Source organism: Acinonyx jubatus, chromosome B3, assembly GCF_027475565.1.
Source record: "Acinonyx jubatus isolate Ajub_Pintada_27869175 chromosome B3, VMU_Ajub_asm_v1.0, whole genome shotgun sequence".
Classification (NCBI taxonomy): domain Eukaryota; kingdom Metazoa; phylum Chordata; class Mammalia; order Carnivora; family Felidae; genus Acinonyx; species Acinonyx jubatus.
The window spans coordinates 104,297,380-104,318,836 of record NC_069386.1 but is presented as its reverse complement, the minus strand read 5'-3'; the positions used below and the strand labels follow the sequence as shown (position 1 = coordinate 104,318,836).

The following is a 21,457-nucleotide window of genomic DNA, read 5'->3' as shown; positions in this document are numbered from 1 at the left end:
AACATTGTTTGTAAACAGTGACCCATGACTGGTATGCCGCATCTTGCCCGGGAGAATAACTGGTGGGGAAACTAGAGCATTGGGCTTCCCTGGGTTTGGTGCCTCTTTTAAGTAGGCACGTCTCTTTCGGGGACCTGGAGGGTATACCCAAGAGAAGTTGGTTCCTATTTGGACATGAGGCTTCAAAACCAAGGTGCCTATCACACCCACCCATGTGGGTATCTTCCTCTTACATCTGAGTTACCACTTTGCTGGGGTCGAAGGACAGTAGCCTCTGGTCAGCTGTGGTGTGAGGTCCCTCCCACTGAAGACGCATGCCTGGCATTGCCCTGCTGGCGCCCGGGTTTTCCTTCAGATTATGTATGTGTGCAACCTGGATTAAAGGTAAAAAGCGAAAAAGTTGTTAAGAATAAGTTGGGTCAAGTATGGCCTATTCGAATCTTAAGAGTCTAACTATCTAGTTGAGAAGACGCCCTGATGTGGTCATTACAGAAGAGAGAGGTTTATTTCTCTCCCATTATAGGCCAAAGGGAAGGGGCCCAAGGTTGGAAGGGCAGCTCTGCCATCCTCAGCCTGAGGCTAACCTCTGTGGATCCAAGTGGCAGTTTCCTTTCTCATTCTCTTCCAGCCAGGGGACGGAGGGAAGGACCAAGGGGGCACGTACTGCTTCCTGTTGCAGGCGGAGGACCCGGAAGCGGCCCACACCGCTTCTGCTCACAAAACCATTAGTCGCACCCACTTGCAAGGAAAGCTGAAAAATCAGTCTAGCTGGCAGTCAGATGCTGAGCTAGAACTGAGCAGTCCTGATATCGAGGGACAGGAGAATGGCTAGTAAATATCAGCTGGCTGTCACTGCTTTATCACCATTTTAAACCCATCCTGGCTTTCTAAGAGAGGTCCAGCTAACTAAAACCTGGATAATTAAGCAGGCATCTTCATGTTTTGTTTTGGGTGCTTTTTGCCCATTTATTGTAATAATATATCCACTTATTTCCACCCCCTCCCCATTTCTTATGTAATCCACTTTTCTTAGGACTTATGTATATTTTGTTTTGCTTTTTTTTTTTTTTTGAGAGAGAGAGAGAGAGAGGCAGAGAGAGGGAGGAAGAAAGAGAATCCCAAGCAGGTTCCGCACTGTCAGCGCAAAGCCCAGTGTGGGGCTTGAACTCACAAACTGTGAGATCACAACCTGAGCCAAAATGAAGAGTCAGACACTTGACCAACTGAGCCACCCAGGTGTCCCATTGCTGCCTGTTTTTTGTTTGTTTGTTTGTTTGTTTGTTTTTCTGTAAAATATGCTCAAGAGAGATTTTCTCAGATAGGTGTTTAGGGTACGTACATGGTAGCATTAATGGAATCATAGCAGTAGAGCTAGAGAAATGAAGGGCTCCTTGGAGAGGCCATTGAATGTAATCTCCTTACTTCATAGATTTCCAGAGACTCTCTGAATCAGCCAACAAAAATGTTTCAAATATCTAGATATGCCGGATACCTTTGTATGCACCTCACGATGAGAGGACACTAAGGGCTCTTCCTCTCAAAGAACTTACATTATACTCTGGAGTGTAAATTGTGTCCGTTCTCTAAAATCATGCCTCACAATTAGCTTTATTTTCTTTAAAGCTAAGATTCGCTAGGGAAACGCAAAGTAACAGAGTAAAGGAAGATGAACTAGTCGAGCATCTTCCGCAACTTCAAGTGGCAGAAGAAGAATATATGAGCAAAGCTGGAAAACTGGAAGAGCTCATTCATTTTATTACAGGTAGGTATGAAGTCTCGGTAATTAACGTTAAGACAGGTAAGGATTTCACTGATATCCCCTAACTCAAGGTGGGTCATCATTCGTGAGCCAGTGATGAAACTCTGCAAACTTTTCCCATCGCCTTTAACTCTTTCTTCTCTAGTTTTTGCCCCATCTACTAATTTCTTCTTTACACGGCAGCCCTGATGTTGCCCTTGTCAAATGTTTCCTTTTCTCTTTTAAAGACTTTAAAATTAAGAATTAGTGACAACTATATAATGTGGTTTCTGTCTCTCCTTGGTAAAAGTAGAAATAGCACCTTTATCTGCTACCAAGTGGGATTCTTTTTTTCTGTTTCTTAACACGAATTTGAATATTCTATCTTGTTCCAGTTATGACTCTAACCATTTACCAAGTAGGTACTCGTCAGATTTTTTTTCCTCCTAACTCACCCCTAAGGCAAAGATATATAAGAGCTAGTCTTAGAAATGGAGGCTTTATAGAGGATGTGAAATGTGTCTCAAAGTATGTATATTTTACATTTTGTTACAGGGCACAATCATGTATATTAAATATAAAAATACTTATTTTCTCCAGAAAAACAGGATGTAGTCATCTAACTCTGCACCCAAAATTTCATAAATCCAGAATCATCTCTAGAGGTGTGAGTTTTGTCTTGCATTTGGGAAGCAGAGTATCATTAACCAACAAGTCCCACAAGGTTGTTAAGCAGAAAAGCTTCCAGAATTTCTGTTTTCTAGATGGAAAAAGTACCCTGAAAATCAGAAGACCAGGATCAAAAGTTACAGAAAGGACTAGAACGGGAGCCCCCAAAAAATGTGCACTGTGATGGGAATAAACAGCTGGCAAAGATGAATATGGGGAGAGACATCGAAATAGTCTGTGTCAAAAATATATAATCATATAGAAATCCAATATGTTGAAATGTAAAACAAATACTTAAAAGTGAATAGTGGTGGGGGGGCCCTGGATGGCTCAGTTGGTTAAATGTCTGACTCTTGATATTAGCTCAGGTCATGATCTCATGGTCATGAGATCAAGCCCCATGTGGGGCTTGGTGCTGAGCATGGAGCCCACTTGAGATTCTCTCTCTCCCTCTCCCTCTCTCCTGCTTGCGTGCGTGCACACACATGCACACCCTCTCTCAAAAATAAAAGCGAATAGTGGTCATTGCCAAGGAAAGTGGTTTTTTAAGAATATAAGATTATAAGAATAAGTACCTTGAATAATTGGTCTGGTTGCCATTCCTCAGTTGATTTTCCAATTCTTGTCAGATTCTCATTTAGTCAACTCAGGTAGATTTTCTTGGTCTTTTGCTGCTTTAAGAAGGGTCATGAAACCTATGTACTCCACCCCCAATTTTCTGTTCTCGCAACCTTCTTCCCATCCCTTCTTGCACTAAGGTGGAGGATGTAAGAAACATGAGGAGTTTGAAAATAAGCAATATGTTTCCATATATTGCAAGTGCTGATTCTCTTGAGGCAAAGAAAGAAAATACTAAAGAAAGGAGAGAAAAGAGGGAAAGGCCAGAGAAAGGGAACATAAGAGTAATGCGCTCCAGGGTAGGAAAATATGCTTCACCTGCCAGCAGTGAGACTTACAGAGGATAGAAGTGGCTCAGAACACACAAAGAGCAATGTTATGACTTACGACTTTCAGTTAAATGTTATGCATAAAACATGCATCTATCTGTGCTCCCTAGTGAAATTTCATAAAAATGTGTGTAAAATATTTTTTTAGGGAGAAAAATTATGACTTGCAAGTACAGAGACTGGCAGAGAAGATATCTGCAGAAAATAAACATCAACAAATCTTTAGAAGGTAGAATTGGCTAGAAGAATTAACAGGAAGGGAAGTGTGACTAGCAAGTGCCTGCATAAAAAGCACACCATGAAAGCAAGGACCTGGCAAGTCTTGGGCATTGGAGGACCCTGATACTGGGAAGCTGAAATGAGTCACAGGGTTGAAGATTGGTTGAAAATCTTTATAACAAGCGGTTAGACCTCCAGGTCAGATGCCATCTTCTGTGCAGCTGAGCGACTGACTACTCCTCCCAGTGCTGGCAGAGAAGTCAGACCAGGGGGTTCTAAACTGCAGGATATCAGATATGACAGAGGGCTGAAGACGGACGCTATACAGAGACCCCCTTCCACTGCTGAACTTGATGAAGGCTGCCAGCCTTCATTGTGTGTGTGACTGTCCTGTAATCCCTTCCCCCTCTTGAAAAGGAGATGGTTGGATTCTTCTCTAAGGAAACTAAACAGTTCCAGAGAAAAGCCCCACATAATCTAACATTTGAGGATCCTCCAACAAAATGGCTGGTCCCTTCCTGATCACCGTACAGTGAAACCCACCCAGGAACTGAGCCTTTTAGTGCCTCATGCTTAAATAGGATGAGATAGTCAAAGATCACCAGACACCTCAGGAAAAACTCCAATGTGAAAGGCAGAAACTAAAGCAGACAGAAAAACAGAATTTGGTGGAAACAGATGACACAATGAATATAAGAATGCTTTTAAAGATACATCTTCTTAGAGAATGTCTATTCTCTATATATTATGCATAATGTATATATAGTCTATATATTAAAGAAAATATACATTCCATATGTTTTCGAGAAGATATCTTAAAGTTACATTCATAGAGAAAAAATATATTGCATGTATGAAAAAGAACAGAGAAACAGGAAAGAGCTCCTAGAAATGAAAAATATAACCAATATTTTATTGTATTAAAAAAAATTTTTAATGTTTATTTATTTTTGAGAGAGAGAGAGAGCACAATCAGGGGAGGGGCAGAGAGAGAGGGAGACACAGAATCTGAAATGGGCTTCAGGCTCTGAACTGTCAGCACAGAGACTGACTGTTGGGGCTCGATCTCGGGAGCAGTGAGATCATGACCTGAGCCGAGGTCTGACGCTTAACCGACTGAGCCATCCAGGCACCCCTGACAACGAAACTCTTAACATTTAATAGGATTATAAGAAAAGGAAATCTCTCAAAAAATAGAACAAAATAAGGAGTTGAGGAATAGGATAAAAGAGTAAGAAAATTAGAAGACCATTCTGAGATGTTGAATATTTAATTAATATAAGGCCAGAAAAGAAAATGGAAGGGATAAAGTTATCCAAGAAATAATACAAAAATATTTCTCAGAATTGGAGAATATGAGTTTCCTATTTGAAAAGGCCCATCAAGGGGCGCCTGGGTGGCGCCGTCGGTTAAGCGTCCGACTTCAGCCAGGTCACCATCTCGCGGTCCGTGAGTTCGAGCCCCGCGTCGGGCTCTGGGCTGATGGCTCAGAGCCTGGAGCCTGTTTCTGATTCTGTGTCTCCCTCTCTCTCTGCCCCTCCCCCGTTCATGCTCTGTCTCTCTCTGTCCCAAAAATAAATAAAAACGTAGAAAAAAAAATTTAAAAAAAAAAAAAAAGAAAAGGCCCATCAAATCCCCAGTGCAATTTCTAAAGGAAAAGACAGTAAGTCACATCACTGTGGGATTTCAGGCTAAAAAAGAATATTCCAAAGGCTTCTAGAGAGAAAAAGCAGATCTCACTCAAAAGATGCGCAATCAGAATGGTTTTAGGCTTCTTAACTGTACTATTATACTATTATACTAAAAAAAGACATTGCCTTCAAAATTCTGAGAGAAAATAATATCTAACATTAGATACCCATCCAAACCATTAGTCAAATATGAATAGAGAATAGAGACATGTTTAGATATATAAGATATCAAAATATCTCATTTACTCTGTCTCAGGAAGCTAGTACAGAATTTGCTCGGAATAAATTAAAAAGAAAAGGACATGAAATTCAGGAAACAGGAGGTCCAACATAAGGGGAATGCCAAGGAAAGTCCCAAGTGCTCAGAAAAGAGAAGGCGGCGGTGGGCAAGGGGGGGTGGGGGAGGGAAGAGATATGAAACTGGTAGATCACCTAAGGTGTTTGACCACGTGGGAAGTAATATTTGGAAAGATTTTATAATTCTATTATAGATTTAGATATGAATTAATGCGTACATGGAAAAACTAAGGAAATAAAAAATGAGGTATTTTTAGCTCCAGGAAAAACAAAAAATTACACAGGAGGGGAGGAATAATCATACGACACCATTTGTCTCATCTGTGAATGTTTACATTGTCATAATGATCTAAATAGTTAAAATTAGGGACACCCAGCTGGCTCAGTTGGTAGAGCATGTGACTCTTGATCGAAGGTTCTTGATCAAGCCGATGTTGGGTGTAAAGATTACTTACAAACAAAATCTTTTTTTAAAATATAGTTAAAGTTCGCTTTAAAAAACATGACTTTATGGGGAGATTAGAAGTGCACGTGGGGGATGTAGGGGTGAGAGTAAGTGTGCTACTTTCTATATTAGGAAGAAGATAGAAAGTGTCTTAAAGTGACAAATCAAGAAATAGTCATATAAGCATTTTTTAAGAAAATGAAGAAAAAGTTGAGTTTAAAAGTTGTTGATTCTGAGGAGTCAGATACGGCACTGCATTGGAAACATCTAACTTCTATTTTTTGTTTTAAGCCTTATAATAGTATTTAACTTTTTTTTTTTTAATGTTTATTTATTTCTGAGACAGAGAGAGAGCATGAGTGGGGAGGGGCAGAGAGAGAGGAAGACACAGAATGTGAAGCAGGCTCCAGGCTCTGAGCTGTCAGCACAGAGCCTGATGCGGGGCTTGAACCCACAAACCATGAGATCATGACCTGAGCTGAAGTCAGTTGCTCAATTGACTGAGCCACCCAGGCACCCCAACTTTTTTTTAAGTGTATTTATTTATTTTGAGAGAGAGAACCAGCAGGGAAGGGGCGGGGCAGGGGGAGCAGCACAGAGGGTGCAAAGTGGTTTCTATGCTGACGGCAGAGAGCCTGATGAGGGGCTCGAACTCACCAACTGTGAGAACATGACCTGCATTAAAGTCAAACACTTAACCGACTGAACCGGCCAGGTGCCCCATAGTATTTGACTTTTAAAAGTAGACACATGCCTTATTTTGATTAATTTTTTAAACTAAACATTGTGGGCAGTTATTTTTTCTTTTTCTTTTATATAGCACAAAAGCAGGAGCAGAATTTACTGAACGATTACACTTCTCAAATGGCAAGAGACTTTTCAAGATTTTTCAGCAACTCGGTAAAGAGTCAGTGTATTCATTCTTCTTGCTTTTATTGGAATACTGATATATACAAACCATAATACGGTGTGTGTGTGCGTGTGTATACAGAGAGCGAGACTCTAGATGCAACTGAGATGTAATCATGAGCATATCCTTGGGGGGGGGGGAGGGCCTCAGTTTTCTTATTCATGAGGTAAAGATGGGATGATGCTTCCTAAGGTTCTTTTTAGATCTCTTATTCTGTTAAATTCCTATGAATATTAGGATAAATGCGCAAAGGTTGCAGAGATGGGGTGGGAGTAGATGAAATGAGAGCATGTAAAGAGACATTTACTACCTTTGTAAAATTTATAATCAGTAATTAATGATAAACATGTGTATGTAGAATTGGTTAACTAAAACTAGAAACATTCTAGTTTTGAGAAGCATTGATATCAGAAGTAACTTTTAACATGTGGGTATAGAGAAATATGAAGGGGAAAAGAACTAGTAAGTATATATGCAATTCTATTTGCCTGGTAAGATGCTGCTAGTGATGGTCATACAATGACTAAAGATTATGTGACTTGTAACAGTATAATAACTAAGAATCAAACAGAGAATTCAGTAGAATATTCTGAAAAATCCATTAAATTATATTCTTTTCTCTTCAAAAAAAAATTAAATCCTCACTGAAAAAGCCTCAATAAATTTCACTTCCCTCTTCCCCATTTTTGGCATACAGTTGTTCAAATATCAGATTTATAAAGTTGTCTCAACAACTTATTTGTCTTAATTGTCTAACTTAAGTCCATGGGCTTGCTTCCCAGAGCTTTGGGGTTTTATTTATTTTTTATTCAAATATAATTAACATACAGTGTTATATTAGTTTCAGATGTACAATTTAATCATTCAACAATGCTATACATTACTCAATTCTTATCCCAATAAGTATACTCTTAATCCCCTTCATTTACTTCACCCATCCCTGCACCCACCTCCCCTCTGATAACTACCAGTTTGTTCTCTGTATTTAAGAGTCTGGGGGAGGGGGAGGTGTCTCTTTTTTTTTTTCTGTTTTTGTTTTTGTTTTCTTAAATGTCGTTTAAGAGTGAGTCATATGGTATTTGTCTTTCTCTGACTTATTTCACTTAGCATTATACAATCCAGGTCCATCCATGTTGTCACAAATGGCAAGATCTCATTCATTTTAATGACTAACATTCCATTGCATATATGTACCTCATCTTCTAAATCCATTCATCTATCCATGGACAATTTGGTTGCTTCCATATCTTGTCTATTGTTAATAATGCTGCAATAAACATAGGAGATAGATGTAGGTATAAATATAGATATAGAGATATAGAGATAGATATAGAGATATGGATATGGATACATCACTTTGAATTAGCATTTTCATATTCTTTGGGCAAACATCCAGTAGTACAATTGCTGGATTGTAGGGTAGTTCTATTTTTAATCTTTTGAGGAATCTCCATACTGTCTTCCACAGTGGCTGTACCAGTTTGCATTCCTACCAACAGTGCCCAAGTATTCCTTTTCCTCCACATCCTTGCCAACACTTGTTGTTTCCTGAGTTTTTTATTTTAGCCATTCTGACAGGTGTGAAGTGATATCTCATGGTTTGGGTTTTTTTTTTTTTTAATGTTTGTTTATTTTGAGAGGGAGTGAGCACAAGTGGGGGAGAGGCAGAGAGAGAGAGAGAGAGGGAGAGAGGGAATCCCAAGCAGGCTCTGTGCTGTTAGTGAGTGCAGAGCCTAATGAGGGGCTTGATCCCACAAACTGCGAGATCATGATCTGAGCCAAAATCAAGAAGGAGATGCTCAACCAACTGAGTCACCCAGGCATCCCACTCATGTTTTTGGTTTGCATTTCCCTGATGATGGATGATGTTGAGCATCGTTTCATGTGTCTGTTGGCCATCTGTATGTCTTGGGAGAAATGTCTATTCATGTCTTTTGCCCATTTTTAAATTGGATTACTTGTTTTTTTTAGTGTTGAGTGTAGAAGTTCTTTCTATTTTTGGATGCTAAACCTCCATTGGTATGTCATTTGCAAATATCTCCTCCTCTTCATTAGGCTCTTGTTCAGTTTTGTTGATTGTTTCATTTGCTGTGTGGAAGCTTTTATTTTGATGTAGTCCCAATAGTTTATTTTTGCTTTTGTTTCCCTTGCCTCAGGAGCTGATGTCAGAGAAATTACTGCCTGTACTCTCTTCTAGGATTTTTCTGGTTTCAGGTTTTACATTTGGGTCTTTAATGCATTTTGAGTTTATTTTTGTCTATGGTTTAAGAGTGATCTAGTTCATTCTTTTGCGTGTAGATGTTCAGTTTTCCCATCACCATTTGTTGAAGACCATCTTTTGCATATTCTTGCCTCCCTTGTCAAAGATTAATTGACCATATAATTGTGTTCTGATTTCTTGGCTCTCTATTCTGTTCTGATGGTCTCTATGTCTATCTGTGCCAGTACCATACTGTTTTGATTACTACAGAACAGTAGTAATCTGTAGTATATCTTACAGTATATGAAATCTGTGATTTCAAGATCTAGTAGAATATCTTTGTAGTATATCTTGAAATCTGTAATTGTGATACCCCCAGTCCTTTTTATGATTACTTTGGATATTCAGGATCTTTTGCAGTTCCATACAAATTTTAGGATGATCTAATTCTAGCTCTGTGAAAGATGCTGTTGGTATTTTGATAGGAATTGTATTAAATCTGTAGATTGCTTTGGGTAGTATGGACATTTTAACAATATTTGTTCTCCCAATCCATGAGCATGGAATATCTTTCCATTTGTTTCTGTCATGTTCAATTTCTTTCATTGGTGTTTTATAGTCCTGGTCTTTCACCTCCATGGTTAAGTTTATTCCTAGGTATTTTATTATTTTTGGTACAATTGTAAATGGGATTATCTTCTTAATTTCTCTTTCTGCTACTTCATTATTGGTGTATAGAAATGCAATGGGTTGTATACTGATTTTGCATCCTGCAAACATACTGAATCCATGTATCCATTCTAGTAGTTTTTTGGTGAATTCTTCAGGGCTTTTATGTAGAGTGTCATGTCATCTGCAAATAGTGACATTTTTACTTTTTCCTTACCAAGTTGGGTGCCTTTTATACCTTTTTCTTGTCTGATTGCTGTGGTTCAGACTTCCAGTACTATGTTAAAAAAACGTTGTAAGAGTGGATGTCCTTGTGTTGTTCCTTATCTTAGGGAGAAAGCTATCAGTTTTTTACCATTGAGTCTGATGTTAGCTGTGGGGTTTTCATATAAGGCCTTTATTATGTTTGAAGTATGTTCTCTTCACATCTTTGTTGAGGATTTTGATCATGAATGGATATTGCACTTGGTCAAATGTTTTTTTCTGTATCTATTGAAATGATTATATGATCATATGATTTTTCTCCATTTCTTTGTTGATGTGATGTATCATGTTAATTGATTTGCAAATATTGAAACACACTTGCCTCCCAGGAATAAATCCCACTAGATCCTGGTGAATAATTTTTTAATGTACTGTTGGATCCAGTTTGCTGATGTTTTGTTGAAGATTTTTGCATCTGTGTTCATCAGAGATAATGGTCTGTAGCTTCCTTTTTTTATAGTGCCTTTATCCGGTTTTGGTATTAGGGTGGTACTTGGCCTCATAGAATGAATTGGGAAGCTTTCCTTCTTTTTCTATTTTTTTTTTTTTTTGTGGGATAGATTGAGAAGACCAGGTATTAACTTTTTTTTTGAATGTTTGAGTTAGTTTTGGGAAGTTATATAGTTTGGGAAGTTATTTGCTTCCATTTCTTCTAGGTTGTCTAATTTGTTGGCATATGAGTTTTCATGATATTCTCCTGCCATCCTTTGTATTTCTGTGGTTATTTCTCCTCTTTCATTTCTGATTTTGTTTGAGTCCTTTCTCTCTCGCTCTTTTTATTTTATTTTTTTATTTTTGATGAGTCTGGCCAAAGGTTTATCAATTTTGTTGATCTTTTCAAAGAACCAGCTCCTGATTTTATTCATCTGTTCTATTGTGTTTTTTTTTTTTTTTAGTTTCTATTTCATTTATTTCTGCTCTAATCTTTATTATTTCCTTCCTTCTACTCGTTTTTGGCTTTGTTCTTCTTTTTCTAGCTCCATTATGTGTAAGATTAGGTTTTTTATTTGAGATTTTTCTATCTTCTTGAATAAAGCTTGTATTGCTATAAACTTCCCTCTTAGAACAGCTTTTGCTGCATATCAAAAATTTTGGACTGTTATGTTTCCATTTTTCATTTCTCTCCACTTTTTTTTTTAATTTCCTCTTTGATTTCTTGGTTGATCCAGTCACTGCTTAGTAGCATGTTACTTAAGCTCCATGTATTTGTGTTCCTTCCAAATGTTTCTTGTGGTTGATTTCTAGTTTCGTAGCATTGTGGTCACAAAGGATGCATGGTAATAACTTCAGTCTTTTTGAATTTGTTGAGACTTGTTTTGTGGCCTAACATGTGATCTATTCTGATAAATGTCCCATGTGCACTTGAAAAGGATTTGTATTCCACTGTGTTAGAATGGAATATTCTGAATATATCTGTTAAATCCGTCTGGTCCAATGTGTCATTCAAAGCCACTGTTTCCATATTGATTTTCTGTTTGGATGATCTATCCATTGATGCAAGTGGGGTATTTAAGTCTCCTATTATTCTATTACTATTGATTACTTTCTTATATTTGTTATTAACTGCTATGTATTTGTGTCTTCCATGTTGGGTGCAGAAATATTTAGAAACATCCCCATTGTTGATTGTTCCCTTTATGATTACATGATGTCTTTCTTTGCCTTTTGTTAGAGTCTTTGCTTTAAAGTCTATTTTGTCCAGTATAAGTATTACTACCCTGGCTTTCTTTTCACTTCCATTTGTATGACAAATGCTTTTCCATCACTTTTAATCTGCATGTATCTTTAGGTCCGAAATGAGTCTCTTGTAGGCAGCATACAGATGGGTCTTGCTTTTTTATCCATTCCATCACCCTATGTCTTTTGATTAGAGTGTTTAGTCCATTTACATTCAAAGTAATTATTGATAGGTATGTACTTATTGCTATTTTGTTACTTGTATGGTTGTTTTGTAATTCTTCTCTGTTCTTGTTTTCTCTTGCTTTATTCTCACAGTATGCTGGCTTTTTTAAGTGATATACTTGGATTTTTTCTGTTTATTTTTTGCATATCTATTACCAGTTCTTGATTTGTGGTTGCCATTAGGTTTATGTATAACATCTTATACATATAGAAGTCTATATTAAATTGATGGTCACTTAAGTTTGAACCTATTCTAAAAGCAGTCAAGTTTTACTCCTTCCCCCTGCCCCAATGTTTTAGGTATATGGTATTATACTTCATATCCTTTTATTTTGTGAATCCCTTAAATGATTTATATAGATATGCTTAATTTTACTACTTTTGTGCTTCCTATTTTTCTTACTCCTGCTTATGGTCTTTCCTTTCCACTCAAAGAATTCCCCTCAACATTTCTTGTGAGCCTGGTTTAGTGGTCATAAACTCCTTTAACTTTAGATTGTCTGGGAAACTATCCAAACTCCTTTCTGAATGATAGCCTTCCTGAGTAGATTATTCTTGGATGCAGGCTTTTTCCTTTTAGCACTTTGAGTATATCAGCCCCTCCCTTCTGGTATGCAATGTTTCTGCTGAAAAATCAGCTGATGGCCTTATGGGGTTTTCCTTGTATGCGACTGTTTCCTTTTTCTTGCTGCTTTAGATATTCTCCATCACTGCTTTCTACCACTTTAATTATTAGGTGTCTTTTTTTTTTAACTTTATTTTTTTCAAGTTTATTTACTTATTTTTGAAAGAGAGAGAGAGAGCACACAAGTGGGGTAGAGGCAGAGAGAGAGAGATTGAATCCCAAGCAGGCTCCTCACTGTCAGCACAGAGCTGGATGCAGGACTTGAACTCACAAACTGAGAGATTATGACCTGAGCCAAAGTTGGATACTTAACCCATAGTAGGTGCCCCTACTATGTATCTTGATGTGGATATCTATGGATTGATTTGGGGGGGAGTGGCTCTCTGTGCATCCTGGATCTGGATGTATATTTCCTTCCCCAGATTAGTGATGTTTTCAACTCTTATATCTTCAAATAGATTTTCTGCCCTCTTTTCTAACTCTTCTCCTGGGATTCCTATATCGCGAATGTTTTAATGCTTGATGGTGTCATTGAATTTCCTTAATCTATTTTCATTTTTGTTAGTCTTTTTTCTCTCTCTCTCTCCTGTTCAGCTTGATTGCTTTCCATTACTGTATCCTCCAGGTCACTGATCCATTCTTCTGCTTCCTCTAGTCTACCAACTATTCCCACTAGCATATTTTTTATTTTAGTTATTGTGTTCTTCATCTCTGATTTTCTTTTATGTTTTCTCTTTGTTGAGGGTCTCACTGGCGCCCTCCACTCTTCTCCAGTCCAGTGAGTATCTTTATGACCATTGATTTAAATTCTTTATTAGGCATATTACTTATTTCCATTTGATTTAGGTCTCTTGCTGTGATACTGTCCTGTTCTTTCATTTGGGACATATTCCTCTGTCTCCTCACTTTGCTGAACTCTGGGTATCTGTTCCTCTGTATTAAGAAAGTCAGCTGCATATCCTGATCTTGAAAGCAGTGGCCTAATGAAGAAGAGTCCTGTAGTGCCCTGTAGTGCAGTGTCCCTTGTTCACAAGAACCTGGCACTTCACGGTTATCTCCTACATGTGTTGCATGTACCCTACTTCTGTGTTGGAGCTGCATTTGCCTCTGATCCAGGTGTCTTCAGTGGCTCTCTCTGCTTGTTGTTGGCAGGACTTGGTCCCTGTGTTGTTCTTGGGCCAGTTTAGGGCTGCTGTGGACTTGAGCTGAGTCAGACCAGGCATTTTCCAGAGGTGTGGTAGCACTGAACGCCAAGATGCTCTCCCTGTATTATCCTCTGAGAAGCTTTCATTGGTGGATGAGACCTGAAGGTAAACCATATGTCTGCCCCCAGCCCACTGCTGGGGTTTCAGACTAATGTACGCAGTTATCTTCCCCACTTCCAGGAACAGGAGTCACTTTGGAGTGGTGCTGGCCCCACTGGGGCTGCTTGCACACTGTCAGCTTGTGGCACCACTTCGGACGGACTCCTGCCAAGGACAAGTCCATAAGAGCATGTGGGGGTGGGTGCACATTGTTAGAAAGTTGTGCACTGGTCTGCTGCAGGAGAGAACGTGTGGCCTAGACAACTGCCAAGGGCTGCTCTGCAGAAAATGCAGGGGCGGGGCATGTGGTGCCAGCAAGGTCACTGCCAGTCCGCTGTGGGAGGGGACCTGGAGCCACTTTAGAAAATTGCCTCACCAAGTTGGAGGGGAAAGGTTTGACGAAGAGCAAACTAGGTGGAAAGCATTTGCGCTGTGCTGGTTCCTGAGGGTGTTTGTGTATCTAGTCTGGGGTGGGAGGGGGTGGGAAGGGAAACGGTGCTTGCCAGCTCTATTTTTCTTGGAGAAATCTCTCAACCATCCCTGTCCTTACAGCACAGTTCTGAGATTAATAAATAAATATCCTTCCTGTATGCCCCAGGCATTTTTCAAACTGCTGCTTCCATGCTGTATGTCAGCTGGGCTGTTTGTTGGGCTTTGCCTTTAAGGGCAGGAACTCAGTTTTCTATTGTTCTCTAGCCATCCCAGAGCCCAACCCACTGATTCGTAAACACACTAACTGTAAGAACTCACAAAGTTAGACCCTACTGGTTTTCAAAGCCATATGTTATGGGAATATGTCTTCCTAATGCTGGTCCCCTTTGCCTGGGGTGCCTGGTGAGGAGTCTTTTCCTCTCCCCTCTGTATGCTTGTGGTGTCCCTTCCTCCCACGGATCAGTTTGGCTCCTGATCATGTCTGTGCCCTTCCTGTCCTCTTCATTGTGGCCTCTTCTCTACATTTAGCTGTGGAGTCTGTTTTGACAGTTTTGGGGTTGTTCAGTGAGGTATTTGCACTGATGTGGGTGTTATCTAGGTGTATCTGTGGGATGAAGTGTGCTTAGGATTCTCCTATTCCACCATTTCTCATTGTAGTTTTGATTTGCATTTCCCTGATAATTAGAGATGTTGAGCATCTTTTTGTGTGTGTGTTGGCCATGTGTGTATCTTCTTTGGAAGAATGTCTATTCAGGTCCTCTGTGCATTTTTTAACCAGATTGTTAGTTTGCTTGTTTGGTGTTGGGCTTTGTAAGTTCTTTATATAAGGGCACCTGGGTGGCTCAGTCAGTTAAGCGTCCATCTTTAGCTCAGGTCGTGATCTTGCAGTTCATGAGTTCAAGCCCCATGTTGGACTCTGTGCTGACAGTTCAGAGCCTGGAGCCTGCTGCAGATAGATTATCTCTCCTGCTTTCTCTGCCCCTCCTCCACTAGTGTTCTGTCTCTCTGCCTTTCAAAACTAAACATTTAAAAAAAAAGTTCTTTATATATATTTTGGATATTAACCCCTTATCAGATATATCATTTGCAAATATCTTCTTCCATTCAGTAGGTTGCCTTTTGTTTTGAGGATTTCCTTCACTGTGTAAAGATGTTTTATTTTGATGTAGTCCCAATAGTTTATTGTTGTTTTTGTTTCCCTGGCTTGAGGAGACCTATCTAGGAAAATGTTTCTATGGCTGATGTGAAAGAAATTACTGCCTATGTTTTTGTTTAGTAATTTTATGGTTTTCAGTCTGACATTTAGGTCTTTAATACATTTTGTGTTTATTTCTGTGTTTAGGGTAAGAAAGTGATCCAGTTTCATTCTTTTGCATGTAAGGTGTTCAGTTTTCTCAGTACCATTTATTGAGGAGACTGTCTTTTCCCCATTGTATACTCATGCCTTCTTTGTCATAGATTAATTGGCCATATAAGCATGGGTTTATTTCTGGGTTCTCTATTTTTCCATTGATCTGTGTCTCTTTTTGTGCCAGTACCATACTGTTTTGATTACTGCAGCCTTGTAGTGTCTCTTAAAATCTGGAATTGTGATACTTCCAGCTTCGTTTGCTTTCTCATGATTACTTCGTCAATTTGGAGTGTTTTGTGGTTCTATTCAAATTTTAGAATTATTTAATCCAGTTCTTTAGAAAGTGTTTTTGTTTTGATAGAGACTGTATTAAATTTATGGATTTTTGGGGGTAGTATGGGCATTTTAACAATATTTGTTCTCCCAACCCATGACCATGGCATATTGTTTCATTAGTTTGTGTCATCCTCCATTTCTTCCATCGGTGTTTTTATAGCTCTCAGAGTACAGGTCTTTCACCCCCTTGGTTAAGTTTATTCCTATGGCTCTTATTGTTTTTGATGTAACTGTAAATGGGATTGTTTTTTTAATTTTACTTTCTGCTACTTCATTATTAATGTTTAGAAACACAACAGATTTATGTAAATAAATTTTGTATCCTATGACTTTACTGAGTTCATTTATCAATTCCAGTAGTCTTTAGGGTTTTCTGTATATAGTATTACGTCATCTGTAAATCATGAGATTTTTACTTCTTCCTTACTGATTTGGATATCTTTTATTTCTTTTTTCTTGTCTGATTGCTGTGGCTAGGGCTTCTAGCACTATGTTGAATAAAAGTGGCGAAAGTGAACATCCTTGTCTTGTTCCTGATCTTAGAGGAAAATTTCTCAGTTTTTCACCATTTAGTAAGATGTTAGCTGTGGGATTTTCATATATGGCATTTACTATATTGAGGTATGTTCCTTCTTGACCAACTTTGTTGAGAGGTTTTATCACAAATGGATGTTATGTTTTGTCAAATGCTTTTTCTGCATTTATTGAGATGATCCTATGGTTTTTCTCTGTTCTTTTGTTGATGTGATGTATCACATTGATTGATTTATGAATATTGAACCATGCTTGCATCCCTGGAATAAAAGTACTGTTGGATCCAGTTTGCTAATAATTTGTTGAGGATTTTTACATCTGTGTTCATCAGAGATATTAGTCTATAGATTCCTTTTCTTATAATGTCTTTATTTGGTTTTGCAATCAAAATGAATGAATTTGGAAACTTCCCTTCTTTTTCTATTTTTTGGAATAGTTTGAGAAGAATGGGTATTAACTCTTCTTTAAATGTTTGGTAGAGGGACTCCTGGGTGGCTTAGTCGGTTAGGCATCTGACTCTTAATTTCAGCTCAGGTCATTATCTCACAGTTCATGGGTTCAAGCCTTGTGTCAGGCTCTGCACTGACAGTATGGAGCCTGCTTGGGATTCTCTCTTTCTATACCTCTCTCTCTTCCCCTCCCCTGCTCACAGTTTCTCTTTCTCTCTATAAAATAAATAAATAAATAAACTAAAAAAAAAATTTGGTGGAATTCAGCCTTGATGCCATCTGGTCCTGGACTTAGTTTATTGGGAGTGTTTTGATTATTGATTTCATTTCATTGATAGTAATTGATCTGTTCAGGTTTTCTATTTTTTCTGATTTAGTTTTGGGAGGTTATATGTTTCTATGAATATATCCATTTTTTTGTAGGTTGTCCAATTTTTTGGCATGTAGTTTTTCACAATATTCTCTTATAATCCCTTGTATTTCTGTGGTGTCCGTTATTATTTCTACTCATTCATTTCTGGGGTTTTTGGGGGGTCCTCCTTTTTTTTTTTTTTTTTTTTTGGATGAGTCTAGCTAGCAGTTTATCAATTCCATTGATCTTTTTAAAGGCCCAGGTCGTGATTTCATTGATCTGTTCTATTGTTTTTTTCGTTTCTATTTCATTGATTTCTGCTCTAATCTTTATTATTTCCTTCCTTCTACTGGATTTGGGCTTTGTTCTTTTTCTAGCTCCTTTAGGTGTAAGGTAAAGTTTTTTATTTGACATTTTTCTTGCTTCTTGAGGTAGTCCTCTGTTACTGTAATCTTTCCTTTGAGAAGAGCTTTTCCTGCATCCCAAGGATTTTAGACCACTGTTTTTTCATTTGTCTCATGTATTTTTTTATTTCCTCTTTGATACCTTGGTTGCCCCATTCATTGTTCAGTCGTTTGTTATTTAAGTCCGTGTATTTATGTTCTTTCCAGATTTTTTTCTTGTGATTGATTTCTAGTATCATATTGCTGTGGTAAGAAAAGATGTGTGATTTGATTTCAGACTTTTTTGATTTATTGACACTTGTTTTATGGCCTAAGATATAATCTATTCTGGGGAAGTTTCCATGTGTAATCCACTGTTTTTGTATGAAATGTTCTCAATGTACCTGTCAGGTCTGTCTGGCCTAATGTGTCATTCAAAGCTGTTTCCTTGTTGATTTTCTGTCTGGATGGTGTATCCATTGATGCAAGTGGAGTATTAAAGTCCCCTGCTATTATTATACAACAATAATAGAAAGAAACAGTTTCTTCCTCTGTTTGTTAATAGTTGCCTTATGTAGGTATTCCCATGTTGGGTGCATGGATATTTACAATTGCTATATCCTCCTGTTTGATACAAATGTTATAACCTCTTATTGGATCACTCCCTTTATCATTATGTAGTGTCCTTTTTTGTTTCTTGGTTTAGTCTTTGTCTTAAAGTCTATTTTGCTCAATATAAACATTGCTACTTCAGCTTTCTTTTTGCTTCTATTCCATCTGCATGGTAAATGTTTTTCTATCCCTTTACTTTCAATCTGTATGTGTCTTTAGGTCTGAAGTGAATCTGTTATAGGCAGCATATGGCTGGGTCTTTGTTTTTTATCCATTCATTCACTCTATGTTTTTAAATTGGAGCATATAGTCCATTTACACACAAAGTAATTATTGATATGTGTGTACTTATTGCCATTTTTGTTACCTGTTTCATGGTTGTTCCTTTCTTCTTCTCTTGTTCACTTCCCTTAGAGTTTGAAAGCTTTAGTGTTATGCTTTGATTCATTTCTCTTTTATTTTTTGTGTGTCTGTTACAGGTTTTTGATTTGTGGTTACCATTGGGTTTACGTATAATTTCTTAAGTATATAGTACTCCATATTAAGTTGATGGTCACTTAAATTTGAACCCACTCTAAAAGCACTGAATTTCTACTAACCCCCATGTTTATGTATATGATGTCATACTTTATATTTTTAAAACTTTGTGTATCCCTTGACTGATTTTTATAAATATAATTGATTTTACTGCTTTTGTGTTTTACCTCCTTACTGGTTTTATAAGTGATTAATGTACTTTTATTATATGTTTGCATTTCCCTGTGAAATTTTTTCCTTTCATAGTTTTCATACTCCTGATATGCTGGGGGTTTTTTTCCACTCAAAGAGTTCCCTTTAACATTTCTTGTAAGGCCTCTTTAGTGCTCATGAACTCCTTTAACTTTGTTTGTCTGGGAAACTCTTTATCTCTCCTTCAATTATGAATAACATACTTGCTGAGAAGACTATTCTTGGTTGCATTTTTTTTTCTTTCAGTACTTTGATTTCACTTTTATTTTTTTTTAAGTAGGCTCTAAGCCCAACATGAGGTTTGAACTCATGACCCAGAGATCAAGAGCCACATGCTCTACTGACTGAGATAGCCAGATGCCCCTCTTTCAGCACTTTGAATATATCATGCCACTCCCTTCGGTTCCGCAAAGTTTCTGCTGAAAAAACCCCTGATAGGTTTATGGAGTTTCCCTCGTATTTAACTGTTTTATTTTACTTCATTAATTAAAAAAAATTTTTTTACTGCTTTTAAAAATCTATATATATCACTACTTTCTGCCATTTTAATTACTATGTGTGGATCTCTTTGGGTTTAATTTTGTTGAAGGTTCTCTATACCTCCTGGATCTAGATGTCTGTTGCCTTCCCCAGATTAGGGAAGTTTTCACCTATTATGTCTTCAAATAAATTTTCTGCTCCCTTCTCTCTCTCTTCTTCTTCTGGGATCCCTATAATGTGAGTATTATTATGCTTGATGATATCACTGAGTTGCCTTAGCCTGTTCTCATTTTTTATTATATATTTTTTCTGTTTACTGTTCAGCTTGGCTGTTTTCCATAACATGCATCCATCCATATCACTGATTTGTTCTTCTGCCGCCTGTAGTCTGCTATTGATTCCCTCTAGTATATTTTTTATTTCAGTTATTGAGTTCTTCACTCTGACTGGTTCTGTTTATATTTTGTCTTTCTATTGAAGGTCTCTCTGAGCTCTTCCACTCTTTTCTCAAGTCCAGTAAATATCTTTATGACCATTACTTGGAGTTGTTTATCATGCATGTTACTTATTTCTGTTTCATTTGGCTCTTTTGCTGTGGTTTTATCCTGTTCTTTCATTTGGGACATAGTCCTCTGTCTCCTCATTCTGTCTAACTCTGTTTCTTATTATGTATTAGAAAACTCAGCTACAAGTAGTGGCCTTATGAAGAAGAGGTCCTATGGTGTCCTGTGATGTGGTGCTCCCTGTTCAGCAGAACCAGGCATTTCAGTGGCATCTCTTTGTGGGTTGCGTGCAGCCCACTATTGTGGCTGAACCACGTTTGTCTTCAGTCAGGTCAGTTGTAATGGCCCTTTTTGCCTGCTGTCGGTGCACCAGGAAGGGTTTGGTCTCTGTGACGTTAAAGAGACAGTCTGGGGCTGTTGATGGCTTCTAGTTAGGTGGTATCAGCATTCAGACCAGATGCCTGCTCTCAGTCCGTCTGCTGAAGCTATAGTTGCATAGAACTGTAGGGTGCTCCCCATCATCCTCTGAGAGGCTTTATGGTGCGTGTGGCCCGCACTCCGATCCAGATGCCTGCCCCCAGTCTGTCTGCTGGGGCTTCAGTCTCACTGATCAGTGGCATACTCTCATTGTGCTGCTGCCATAAGGTTCAGCTACTGGGACTGTGGGTACACTGGTATGTGTGGATATCTTCCTCTCTCCCCAGGGAAGGAGTCACTTTGGAGTGGTGCCGGTCTCTGCTGGGATTGTTTTGCAGGGTGTCATGGTTGGTGTCATGGTTGGAGCCATTTTGGAGGGATGCCTTTGGAGTAGGGCAGATTGAGTGGGCTGATCTGCAGAGGAATGTAGGGGCAGGGCACTAGTTGCCAGCAAGATAGGTGGAGAACATTCCTGCTGTTTCCTGCAAGTGTCTGGCCAACTAGCATGGGGTGGTGGGGCGAGGAAGAGAAATGGCGTCCGCTAGCACTTTTGTTCTATAACGGTCTCCTAAAGATCCCTTTTTCTCGGACTGGGGGCGTTCTGCATACATTCTGAGATTAGTAAATACATCTGCATAGATTTACTTTTGAAACAGTTGTTTCTATGTTGTGTCATTTGTTATGCTGACTCTTTAAGGGTGGGGACTCAGTTTCCTATTGTCCTCCAGCTCTCCCAAAGCTAAGCCTACTGTTTTTTAAAGTACTGGAAGTAAACCCTGATGATCGTAAAGACTCGAGATTAAACCCCACTGTTTTTCAAAGTGAAATATTATGGAGACTTGTGAGTCCCTCATGCCTGGGGTGCCTGGTATGGGGTCTGTTCCTCTGGCTTCTTGTGGTGTCTCTCCTGTTTGTGGTTATTTTTGCCATGGTTTGGGTTCCTAACCAGTCTCTACCACCCCTACCCTTTTCAGTGTGGCCCCTCTCTGTGAAAGTCTG

The 21,457-nt window shown here is 38.5% G+C and overlaps 1 protein-coding gene across 3 annotated transcripts in view; it reads left to right on the top strand.

Moving 5' to 3' along the window:
* The window catches only part of CCDC175 (coiled-coil domain containing 175), a 78,142-nt gene that overhangs the window by 43,253 nt on the left and 13,432 nt on the right, over window positions 1-21,457 (top strand). For all 3 annotated transcript variants that reach the window (XM_053224500.1, XM_015071819.3, XM_053224501.1), the window contains 2 exons: window positions 1,624-1,762; window positions 6,827-6,906. In XM_053224500.1, the coding sequence (XP_053080475.1) occupies window positions 1,624-1,762; window positions 6,827-6,906 (219 nt within the window). The remainder of the gene's footprint in view (window positions 1-1,623; window positions 1,763-6,826; window positions 6,907-21,457) is intronic.